Source organism: Diabrotica virgifera, chromosome 4, assembly GCF_917563875.1.
Source record: "Diabrotica virgifera virgifera chromosome 4, PGI_DIABVI_V3a".
Lineage (NCBI taxonomy): Eukaryota > Metazoa > Arthropoda > Insecta > Coleoptera > Chrysomelidae > Diabrotica > Diabrotica virgifera.
Genome location: NC_065446.1, coordinates 128,024,856 through 128,038,051, shown reverse-complemented (window position 1 = coordinate 128,038,051; position 13,196 = coordinate 128,024,856). Strand labels below are relative to the sequence as shown.

The 13,196-nt window shown below is 34.3% G+C and overlaps 1 protein-coding gene across 5 annotated transcripts in view; it reads right to left on the bottom strand.

The window, feature by feature from the left end:
* The window catches only part of LOC126883916 (cAMP-regulated phosphoprotein 21), a 398,508-nt gene that overhangs the window by 52,728 nt on the left and 332,584 nt on the right, over positions 1–13,196 (bottom strand). For all 5 annotated transcript variants that reach the window (XM_050649638.1, XM_050649635.1, XM_050649637.1 and 2 more), the window contains exons 4-5: positions 11,335–11,694; positions 3,389–3,671 (exon numbers count right to left, since the gene is read on the bottom strand). In XM_050649638.1, the coding sequence (XP_050505595.1) occupies positions 3,389–3,671; positions 11,335–11,694 (643 nt within the window). The remainder of the gene's footprint in view (positions 1–3,388; positions 3,672–11,334; positions 11,695–13,196) is intronic.

Genomic DNA, 13,196 nt, shown 5'->3' with positions numbered 1-13,196 from the left:
TTTTGCTTTGGATCTTACCACGTCGTTCCTTTTTCTGCCTGACAGTCATATACCTAAAATTCCTCTCTCCATTGTCCTTTCTGTTTATATTTGTCTTGGTTAGGGTCCAGATTTGACATCCATATGCAATGAGAAAAAGGATGCACTGGTTGAATATAATCGAAAGTTGAGTCAGGAAATAAAATTCGAAATTATTTATTCTCTGAGCTTTTTAAGTTGGAAAAAATAAAGCATAACAGAGTGGCGCAATACTCGACAAGGGAATCTAAAAATGCATTTTACGTCCTGTCATTCACTGTGATAATAATTTTAGCGAATTATTTCCCTTTTATATCCACAAAAGTGAATAAAGTATAAACTAAAAGAAAAGAAAGGATGGTTAAGATTTGATTACAGTACAGCACCTCTACTATGTGCTTATACGTATTTCGGAATAGCCGTTTTCTCATCGGAGCACCTGGGTAGAGGCACTGAACTGAAATCAAATCCTTTCATCCTTTCCGGGTAATTATCAAAATAATTACCAAAGATGCTACTAGCATCATCTATGAATCGAAAGTTGAGTCAGGAAATAAAATTCGAAATTATTTATCCTCTGAGCTTTTTAAGTTGGAAAAAATAAAGCATAACAGAGTGACGAAATACTCGACAAGGGAAATCTAAAAATGCATTTCATGTCCTGTCAGAGTCGAGTATTTCCCTTGTCGAGTATTTCGCCGCTCTGTTATGCTTTATTTTTTCCAACTTAAAAAGCTCAGAGGATAAATAATTTCGAATTTTATTTCCTGACTTAACTTTCGATTCATAGATGGTGCTAGTAGCATCTTTGGTAATTATTTTGATAATTACCCGGAAAGGATGAAAGGATTTGATTTCAGTTCAGTGCCTCTACCCAGGTGCTCCGATGAGAAAACGGCTATTCCGAAATACGTATAATTACATAGTAGAGGTGTTGTACTGTAATCAAATCTAAACCATCCTTTCTTTTCTTTTAGTTTATGGGTCATTCCATTTCAAATCACTCAATTTTGGAGCAAAAAAAATTTTGGACCTCCGATTTGTCTGAAAATTGGTGTATAGCTTCTGCTGGACGTAAAAATAAGATATTTAAGGTCAAAAAATATTCGTCTTCTTTTTTTCTCAAAATGGTATTTTATGCGCTTTTACAGTGATTTGGTGTTTATTTATACAAATTTGCATTTTCTATCGTAAAGTATCAATGGAAAACATAATATTTTAATAGAAGGGACACAAAAATGTCATTATATGGCATTATAACAAGTTACTTTGATTCAAAACAAGCTTTTGATCAAATTTTATAGTGTAGAAAACGTTAAAATACATTTTATCAGGCAGGAAAGGTTTTTTATCATAAATTAAACGTGAAATTTAAAAATAACTTTTAATTTGAAATATCTCAGTGGCGTACTATTTTTGTCTTTAAAAAATTTTAGAGCATTACCCGTAGGCGCGCCAATGATAAATACAAAATTCTTAATTATATGTCAAAAAATGCGCAATAACTACCTCTTAAAACCCATCAAATTTCTTTTCATAGCTCAACCAGCCTTAGCGTAATAAAAAAATTGGCAGTTTGAAATAAAAATTTCAACATCCCGTATGTCGGAAACTAAGCATTTGCTGACATACGTTTATAGAGCAAACTGTCATTATTTTTTCATGTAGAATTTAGTGATGTTGAATAAGTAACTATTCGTTACAAAGTACTCGTTACTCACGAATACCGAAAGTAACGATTACTATACAGAGAGGCAAATCGTTACTTTTATTACTCTGTTGTTCTGAAGCTATTTTCTTGTGGCATTTTTATAATCAATTACTTTTAATGGGAAATAAGCCACAATTTTACCAAAAAATGATTTTATTAACGTTTCGACGCCCAAAATACAAAATATTACTAAATTAAACAGAAATGTTGTTGCTTAGTAAAAAATTCTTATAAAATCATTTTTTGGTAAAATTGTGGCTTATTTCCCATTAAAAGTAATTGATTGATTACTGTGATTACTTCGTACCAATCTTATCAGAGCGAGTAACGACTATTGTATCTACTTTGATTACTTTGATTACTCTGATAACTTCGTTACTTCGTACCAATCGTATCAGAGCGAGTAACGACTATTGTATATACTTTGATTACTTTGATTGCTCTGATTACTTCGTTACTTCGTACCAATCGTATCAGAGCGAGTGACGACTACGACTATTGTAGTTGTTATATCGGAATACCTATACAAAATTCCTACCTACTGAGAAATATAAAAGTAATCACAGTAATTAAATCATTTTTATCCCTTAAATAGATTGGTGAATGTCGTTGTTATATCGGAATACCTATTCAAAATACCTACCTACTGAGAAATACGATTCTCGATATGATTACCTGTACCCAAATACAAAAGTAACAAAAGTAATCAAAGTAACGAATATTGTAAAAAATGATTACTTTATACAAAATACCTACGTACTGAGAAATACGATTCTCGATATGATTACCGGTACCATTGTTTATATAGGGATAGTTGGTTAGCCCAATAGGAAAATTTGTTTGATTCAAATTGAGATAGTCACCAGATGTCCCCACAATTTCTGTGAGGGTCGCAACGTCAAAATGCATAGACACCAAGTTGGATACGATCCTATTTATAACACCCCAACTCGCATACATATTAAGAAAAATAAATATATATGGAAGAATATATTTAGAAATTGAATTAATGATGTCGTGTCATGTCATATATAGAATGTATAGTAGCATGACATCATTAATTCAATTTCTATATATACCTTTCTATATTTATTTTTTTTAATATGTATGCGAGTAGGAGTGTTATGAATAGGATCGTATCCAACTTGGTGTCTATGCATTTTGACGTTACGACCCTGACAGAAATTGTGGGGACATCTGGTGACTGTCTCAATTTGAATCAAGCATATTTACCTATTGGGCTGACCAATTATCTCCCTATATAAACAATGCCGGTACTCAAATACAAAAGTAACAATAGTAATCATAGTAATCAAAGTAACTAATACTGCAAGTGATTACTTTATACAAAAGTAACGATTTGTAACGAATACTCGAAAGTAACTATAATCAACATCACTAGTAGAATTACCTCTTAAAGTTCGTCAACTTATTTACTAACACCCTGTATATTTGGTTGATTTATATCTAATAGTGATTGATGGAAACTTAAAAAATGGGGGAAACAAGACTCTGATAATTAAACTGTTACGATGTAGAAATTTAGAAAACGGTCAATGGACCATACAGTCATTCTATTATACAGTAAATAAAATTATAGCAGAAGTATAGAAAAAAGAAGATAAAAAATTGTAATATATAAAAAATCTACTTATTTACCTCTAGATAAGCAAGGTGAATTATACGAGCTATCAAAGCTGCCTAAAGAAGAGCTCTGTTGTCTAAGTTTTCCTCTTGAATTTGTCCTCGATACTGTAAGTGTATTGGGACTTCCTGTCATGTTATTGTTAACATTAGTCAAATTATTATTGATATTTCTCTCTTGGGCCCTCATACATCTTAGGCAGTTCTGAGTTTGGCAATCACATGATATCTTTTTCTTAAAACTATGACTAGATTGGTTCGATGAGTTAGTGTTGTTCGTGAATTTTGGACTTGAAGTCTGAAAAATACAAATATATAAAATATTGCCTTGAGTCCCTAATAGAATAATTGATAAAAGTTTTGCAAGAAATTAGTTCTTTATTAAAAAGACTAAGTTTTCAATCTAATACCACATAAAATAATATTAAAAATATTACTCTACATCCCACCAGACTGAAAACAATGGGAACATTCCCTGGTTATATCTCCGAAGCTTCTAAAATTTGCAAGCCATAACGGATGCTGAGACTAAAGAAGATGAGGGATTTTTACAACTTATAATTCACGTCCCATCTGCTCAGCGCGGTAAAGTTCCAACGAGAATGGTCCCCTTCGTACTCCAATTAGAGTAAACATGTAAATCAAAAATCTTCTTCTTCTTCTTTTTGTATAGACATGACTCTGTCTGTTTTTTCAATGTGCCTCTAGTAAGTTGTCGTTCCATCGTTTTCGTGGTCTTCCCACTGATCGTCTTCCTATTGGGGAACCGTCTCTCGCTGTCGTGACTACCCTATTTGTTGTCATTCGGCTTATGTGGTCATTCCATTCTATTCTTCTGTTTCTTACCCAGTTGTTAATGTTATCCACCTTGCATCTCCGTCGTATATCTGTACTTCTAGCTCTGTCCCATAGAGTCTTACCATCGATTTTTCGAAGGGTTTTCATCTCCGCTGTTTCTAGCAATCTTTTGTCCTCTCTGTGTCGGGTCGTGTTTCTGCCGCGTATGTCATTATTGGTCTGATGACTGTTTTGTAAATTCTGCCTTTCATTTCTTTTCCGATATTTTTATTTCTCCATATTGTGTCATTCAGGCAATCTGCGGCTCTGTTTGCTCTATTCACTTGATCTTCCACTTCTGTTTCAAGTTTTCCGTAGCTAGATAGTGTGATGCCTAGGTATTTAAACTCCATCACTTGTTCTATTATCTGACCTTCCAGCTCCAATTTACATCTTATTGGATCTGCTGTTATAACCATGGATTTTGTCTTTTTTGAGGAAATTAACATGTTAAATTTTCTGGCGATTCTGTTGAATTGGTGAAGCATACGTTGTAAATCATCTTCACTTTGAGAGATTAGTATTGCATCGTCCGCATAGCAGATTATTTTAAGTTGTTTTTCTCCCATTTGTATCCTTTTTTAGTTCTTACTTTTTTTATTATTTCGTCCATGATCAGGTTGAACAATAAAGGACTCAAGGAATCCCCCTCTTATCTTATCACATTGCCGCCTTCAATTGGGTCAGTTAGTTTATCTTCCACTTTTACTTTTATTGTGTTGTTCTGGTAGATGTTTTCTATCGTTTTAATTATTCCCAGAGGTACCTCTCTCGAGTATAACAAGTGGATAACGTCCTTTAATGTGACCCTGTCAAATGCTTTCTTAAGGTCCACGAAACATAAATATGCAGGTTTGTTGTATTCCAACGATTTTTCTTAACTTGCCTCATTATAAATATAGCGTCAGTGCATGACCTTCCCGACCTAAAACCTTGTTGTCTTCTGCTAATGTTATAATTTCATTCAATTTGTTTGTTATCACTTTTGTTGTTAATTTTAATGTTGTGTTTAATAAGTTAATCCCTCTGTAATTCTCCGGGTCTGATTTGTCTCCTTTTTTGAAGAGAGGTATTAGGATGCTTGATCTGCATTCTTGTGGTATTCTGTTTTGTTCTATTATTTTTTGTATTAGTTTTAATAGTTGTTTAGTTAGATCTTGTCCTCCGTACTTTAGGAGTTAGTTCGATATTCTGTCCTCTCCTGGAGATTTTCTATTTTTTAATTTTCTTAATGCTTCCCTTACCTCCCCCTCCTCGATGTTTATTTCTTCGTTTGTCGTAACTTCAGGTGTTGGTGGTTCATTATCGTCGCCTTTAGCAAACAGAGATCGGAAGTAGTCTGCCCATGTTTCCTTCTGAATGTGTTTCGCTTTTATTAATTCTTTCATCTCCTTTCTTTGCCCTCAGATCATTCTCCATACTTCTTTTTGTGTTCCGTAGAAGTCGTTTTCCATCTGTTTTAAGAAACTCTGCCAGTGCTCCCTTTTTATTTGCCTCACTAAAGTATTCGTTTCGTTTCTGATTCGTTTGTAGTGGTCGTATGCCTGTTGTGTTTGTTTTGTTCTGTATTGTAAAAAGGCTTTCTTCTTTTCTTCACATTTTATCTTAACTTCCTCTCTAAACCACGGGGTTTTCTTCTTTAATATGTGAGTATTCGTTATATTCCGATGGGTGAGTTGCGGAATTTAATTGAAATAAATGTAATAAAAATAAATAAACAACGAACGGTAATAATATTCTATTTATTGTGTGTAAACAAGCAGTGTGTTATTGACCTAAATAATACCGACGCTCGAAGGGTGTGCCTTATGCAAACGCTGGTAGAAAACTGACCGGCTCGAAACGAACCCCCAACTGTTATGTTAAATGATCTGCGGTTTCTTAGATAAAACAGAGACAGCCATAAATCGACAAGCTTTATGGATTTTAAGAATTTTTGACATTAGGAGGCTGGGACATCGTAATCAATTAAGAAATGTTTCTTTGAAAGCTTATACAATCTGTTCAACGTTTCGTTTAACATCTGCCATCTGCCCTGTATTTACATGTGAATTTTGTCATTTCGTTTTGCGAAAGGTTATTAAAAAATAAGAATCAAAATTACAATTAAATAAGAAAATAGTAATTACAGCGTAATGCTATAGTTACTTTTCTCTCTCCAAGTGATTCTGTTGCAGCGTTGATTATGTTATCTTTGAGTTTTTGCCAGCTTTCATCGACGTTATCGTTTTCTAATATTCCATTCTCAGCAATCTTCTCTGATATTCTTTTCCTGTATAAGTATTCCGTGGATTCCGTATATAGTCCTTCGACTTTGCTTTTTGTTTGTGTTGGTGCTGCCCTCTTAGGTGTGAAATATTTCATAGTGATTCCTATTTTACATAATACTAGGCTATGATCGCTACCTACATCCGCTGAGCTGAGGCATCTTACGTCGATTATTTTTGATGGATGTATATCTCTGTTGGTTACAACATAATCTATCATAGATCTTTGTCCACGGGTGTTATTTAATGTATATTTGTGTTGGTCGTTGTGGTCAAAAAATGTGTTGTTTATTATAAGTTCGTTATTTGTGCAGAAGTTTATCATCAGTTCTCCATTTTCGTTTTTAACATTTTCGTTTTTAACATTTTCATTGTGTTTTTGCTTAATTCCGGGTATTACTTGGTTACCTATTCGAGCGTTAAAATCCCCCAGTATTATCATCTTCCCTCTAACTTGATCTACTACTTGTTGTAATTCGTCATAAAAGATTTCCCTTGTTGTTTGAGGCTTGTTATTTTCTGGGCCGTATACTCCGATGATGTTCAGGTCTTCCTTTTCCATTCTAATTTTTGCTGTGACAATTCTTTTCGATATATATTGACACTCTTTGATGTGATTTTGGCATTTTTGATGTATTAGTAATGCTACACCTTCTTTCAAGCGCGGCTCCTCCTTAGGGTCAATTGGTCAATGACCCCCCTAAAATAATCTCATAAAAATACCAATTTTATTAAAAATATCTTTTATCTAAAACTTCACTCTGAAATATAAAATTCTCTCTCAGCAGTCTGCATTGGCAAAACAAATATAATAGATATAATAACGTCGCGCCTCGCGCTATACACAAGCCCGTGGCTGGGCCGTATTTTAAATTGTCTATATACAGTTCTTATGGCTTATGGACAAATGCATGTAAAATAGAAAAGAGACGGCAGATAGCAATTTCGTGGGCGAGAGTGGGAGTGACCTTTCCGTCGTATACCTCTAGTAGAGTCGACGGCCTCACGTTTAGTTAGTTACCGTCTGCTGACCGCACTTCACGGCAGGTCTATATCGATCGCGGCGTATTTGCGTAATTTATTTTGTTTTGTTGGATTTTTTTGTGATTGTAACAAAAACAAGATGAGTGTTGTTGACGAAATAATTGCCTTAAAATCTGCTGGAACACTAAATTATGAACGGCGGCTTGAGAAAAAAGAAAGTGGTCGACCAAAACCAAACATGAATTTAAAACAAACAACAAAGGATAGGGGTAAGGACATTCAAAGATATTTTAAAGAATCAATGTACAATTTGTGTGATTGGATTTGTGGCTGCAGTGTGAGAAATGCATTTTTTTGCTATCCGTGTTTACTGTTTTCGAATGACGCTGTATGGGCGAAAAATGGAGTAACTGACATTAAGCATTTAAAAGTGAAAATTACAAAACATGCCTCTTCAACTACTCATATAAATTCATCAATGAGTTACGCAAGTTTAGGACGTGTTAACATAAGACAGCAACTTGATAGTGTATATCGTAAATCTGTGCATGACTTTAATGAATTGGTATCTAAAAATAGGTATATTTTAAACAAACTAATCGACTGTGTAAAATTTTGTGGAGTTTTCGAAATTGCATTGCGCGGTCATGACGAAAGTGACAGCTCCAATAATCGTGGAATTTTTCTGGGCCTTATCGATTTTGTTTCTGAACTGGATTTAATGTTTAAAGAACACATTGAAAAAAGTACAGTATTTAAAGGAACATCGAAAACAATTCAGAACGATATTTTAGAATCAATGTTAGCCATTGTGCATACTCATATCATGAAGGAGATTGGCCAGACAAATTTTGTGGCCATTCAAGTAGATGAGACCACAGACAGCTCCAATAAAACGCAGATGATTATCATATTGCGATATGTATTAACTGGTATTGTACATGAAAGATTTTGGAAATTTGTTAACCCCCTAGGTACTACAGCACAACATTTAACTAATGTAATATTGGAAGAACTTCAATTATTAAAAATTAATGAAGCACCTGAAAAATTGATTGCCCAAAGTTACGATGGTGCATCAGTCATGAGCGGTAAACTGGGAGGAGTACAAACAAAAATTAAAGAAATATACCCAAATGCACACTTCATTCACTGCTATGCCCATCAATTTAATCTTATCCTCCAAAAAGCGGCGAGTCAACACAAACCGATAAAAATATTTTTTGCAAATTTACACGGATTTTCGTCCTTTTTCGGCCGATCTCCAAAACGTACGATGGTTCTGGATAGAGTGGTTAAAGTAAGGCTACCTAAAGCTGCGCCTACTCGATGGGCTTTCAATACAAAATGTGTTGAAATTGTATACACTTATAAAGATGATTTAAAATCTTGCTTAGAGGAAATTATTGATGAGGAGCAAGATGGTAACAATATAAATCAAGCAACTGGTTTAAAAAGACATTTGGAAGATGAGCATTTTTTATTTTGGTTAAATTTTTTCCATAAAATAATGCCCCATGTTGATATATTGTTTAAACAATTGCAAATGCGAGACATTGATGTTATATCTGTCAAAAATTGTATCCTGTCTTTTAACAACAATATCCAAATAATTAGAAATACTATTTTGGAATCAGAAGTACCAAGCACATCAACAGCAAAAAAAAGAAAAACTACTGCAGAGGATCCAAAGCGACGAACTGCACTTGAAATTTGTGATATTATTATATCTGAAATAAATCACAGGTTTAGTTTCAATGATCATCTCATGATTTCACAGTTATTCTACATAGAGAAATTTGAAGCATACACTACCAACTTTCCGCAAAATATTTTAAAAATGGTGACGGCTAATTATCCCACAGTGAATATTTCCAAACTAAAATCGGAACTTGAAGTCTTATATTGTCGTGAGGATTTTCGCAATAGTGCTGGTGCAGTAGCCATACTTCAGCTTTTTATTAACATGAATTTGTCTGAAACATTTTCTGAAGCAGTGAAGTTATTAAATATTTTGTGCACACTCCCTATGACAACCGTGGAAAGTGAGAGATGTTTTTCTACTTTAAAAAGAGTAAAAACATTCCTGCGTAATACGATGGGACAACCTAGACTTAGTGCCTTGTCTATGCTGAGCATCGAGAAAACGCTTGTCAAGAGCATTCCAAATTTCAATGAGAAGGTCATAGACTATTTTGCAGAACTAAAGGATAGAAGAATTGACTTAAAATATAAAAATATTTAAAGTAAGTTTCGTTTTAATAAATTTACAATTTATTATACTATAAATATTCCTATCTATATATCAGTCAATAACCTGTTCATACCATTTTTCCTATATTTTTTAAAAGATTTACTCTAAAAAAAGACAAATTTAATTTTCGGAAAACTAGGGTAAATAGTATTGAGTTTTATCTAAGTCTGTATTTTTTATCTAAAATATAAATGCTAAAAGATCTTTTAAATACTTTAAAAAATCAACAGTTTGAAGTTTTCAAACCAAAATGACCCCCCTGAAGATTGACCCACGAGCCGCCGCTGCCTTCTTTGGCCCTGTTTTCTTTTGCTAGTAGATTAGTATATATTCGCCTAATCTTGATTGTCCTTTTCCTTTCTTTTTTGTTTCCTGTATAGCGCATATGTCTATTTGTTTCTCTTTTAATACTTGTGTGATTTCTTGATCCCTAGTGTTGAGTGATCTGATGTTCCATGTGGTAATTCTCATCAATGTTTTTCTTTTGTCCTTATTTCTCGCCATGGTCGTCTTCATAAGATCAGTCCGGTTCCGAGGCTTCACATTGTTTCTTTGAGCAGTATTCGTTTTCCGATTGGTAGGTTGCTAACCTTGCCAATCAACCCTCCACATTTTATCCGGGCTTGGGACCGGCTGTGGTAACCGCAGAGCTACTCGATCCACCCTGCAATTACCCAGGCAGTGTTGTAAATCAAAAATGAATAACCATTTTCAATTTCGTTGCAATACGAAACTACAGCCGCATTATATTCTAGTTCAATCAGAGAGTGCAGCAAGCACCACTACCGGTTTCGAAACTTATTAGTCTCTCATCAGGAGGCACATCTTTATTCTCAGCATCCGTTATGGCTTGCAAATTTTAGAAGCCTCGGAGGTGTAACCAGAGAAGGTTCTCATTGTTTTCTATCTGGTGGGATGTAGAGTCATATTTTTTATATTATTTTATGAGCTATTAGATTGAAAACTTAGTCTTTTGCTAACAGTTGCCGCTAGGGCATCCCTGTCATTTCGTTCGTAGCAATCCGTAACTGCACGCCGGGGTTTGTCCTAGTTGGGTCAGAGAGAGCAGCATATGTGCCTCCTGATGAGAGACTAATAAATTTCGAAACCGGTAGAGGTGCTTGCTGCACTCTCTGATTTAACTAGAATATAATGCGGCTGTAGTTTCGTGTTGCAACGAAATTAAAAATGGTTATTCATTTTTGATTTAGTTCTTTATTGTTTTTCATATCAGTGCTTATTCTAGGGGTAAGTTCTGACCAAAAAGTCAGTTGTAAAAAATGGTCAGTTGTGGATAAATTTTTTGACGTTAATTACCATTGGCGGACCCAGGATAGGTTGATTAAAATTAAAAAATCAAAATAAAAGGTAAATAAATACATCACAAATAACTCAAAATAAATGTAAATAAATGAAGGTGTAAACTATTCAGTGATCGCAACTGTACATGGGCCGCATGTGGGATTTCAGCAAATAATTGTACGTTTAGGGGGATTTAATTCTTCATTTTGGTCAGTTGTGAAATTTCCTTAGAATAACCACTTTTTGATGTCGTTTTCCAACGGCAACGGAAAAGATGAACATATTCCAACCAAATATGAATGATATTTTGTACTTACCACGAAACCACTAGCAATCACCTCCTCGTAACAATCCTGCTGAAGTCTCTCGATGGGGGAAACGGTGTCGACGGAAGCACAAAGGTTGGGGGAACTCCTAGAATTATTAGGGGAGGAAGGTACTAGAGTGGCGGTAGGCGAGAGGCACTGTGGGGATTTGCATAGAAAAGGAGCGTTCGTAGATGGACTCAAGACGACTACTGGAGAAGAGGAGATTTTAGGTGATGGAATGAGAGTTATACAGGGTGAATGAAGAGGCTGTTGCTGAGGGTACTGTGTGTTCGGACTGGGTTCCCTCGGAGGGGAAGTCTCTTCGCGCATAGCATGACTTCTGACTAGAACTTTTAATTTTGAGTTACTCTGAAACAAAATAGAAATCGGTAATTACTTTTTTGAGTTGTTATCCTTATAGCTACAAGAATAAAAATATACAGGGTGTTTGGTAAAGAATGGGCCATAGCTTAACCTTATGATTCCTGAGCTTAAAATAGGTCGATTTAAGCTAACTTATCTTAGTACGAAAGTTGATAATAATCGAAATACAGGGTGTCAAAGTTAAACTTTAATTTTATTTATTCTTATAATATTTATAAGAATATATTATTTCTTTATATTTCCTGACAGGCATGGGATAACAACACGAAATTTGGTAAGAGGGTTTTTTTTTGTGACGAGAAATCTAAATTCGCCACCAAAAATGATTTATTACTCAGAGGACGCCACATCCGTGTTTCAGCGCTCATTTAATACGTTCAATTTTTTTTATCCCCCACTCTACATACCTACTTTTGAAACTTTTATCTCTGTTATTATTAATATTATTAATATTTTTACTTAAAAAAGATATACTACATTCATCTCGCTAAACTCAATTGTTTTCGAGATAAACGTATTTTAAGTCTACGATACAACACAATTTTTCTACCTTTTCTGTGGTTAGTCACCCTGATCGATCCCTGGGTGTGAAAAGTGTTTTTCCTTTTCCCATCCTTGCTCGTTTTGGTTTCGTCATAATCTCGCTGCTTGTTAGGATTAGATAGTTTTTAGTTTAGGATTTGGTGCTGGCTAAATGGGCATAGCTCCCAAGGGCCAAAAAAAATACAACATAATTTCTTGCATAATATCATTGTAGTTACACCCGAAAAATAACCTTGAATTTTTTTACTTGAATTATCTTTACTTGAGTTATCCACTGTGACTGTTACAATGTTTCAGCATGTTCGTATATATTATGTATTAATATCCTAGAATCTATTCTGTTGTTAACTAGTGCTTCCTCAATAGCCCATAATTCTATGCTGTCAATAGCTTTTTCGTGGTCTATAAGTGCTAAGCAGATTGGTAAATTGTATTCGTTAACTTTTTCTATTAGGACCTTTAGTGTGTGAAGATATACTGAAGACATGTACTGAATTCTTTTCTAAAACCCGCTTGCTCTACTGGTTGATATCTTTTCAATCAATACATCAATTAACGTTGATATACATCGAACTTTGTCGTCAATCTATTTTTAATTATTTTTGTGAAAGTTTTATAAAGTTGTGATAGTAGTTGGATCTGAAAAATTATCGTCCAATATCACTACTATCACAACAGTTCTCATATACTCTTATGAAAATATAAACTAAAACATTGAGACGAAGATGGAGAGAGTAGTGCTCGGAATAAGCTTAAAGAAATATAGTAAAACGGATGAATACGTAGACAAACCATAATAGAGTGAATTATTGAATGTACTGCATGACAAAAATAGCGACAACCTTTCATAGAGGTTTCAATCCCTATTCAAAAGAGGATAAACTATACGAAAAAGCAATATTAACGCGATCATAGAATTTTAAAATCACCATTCGTCAATTTTC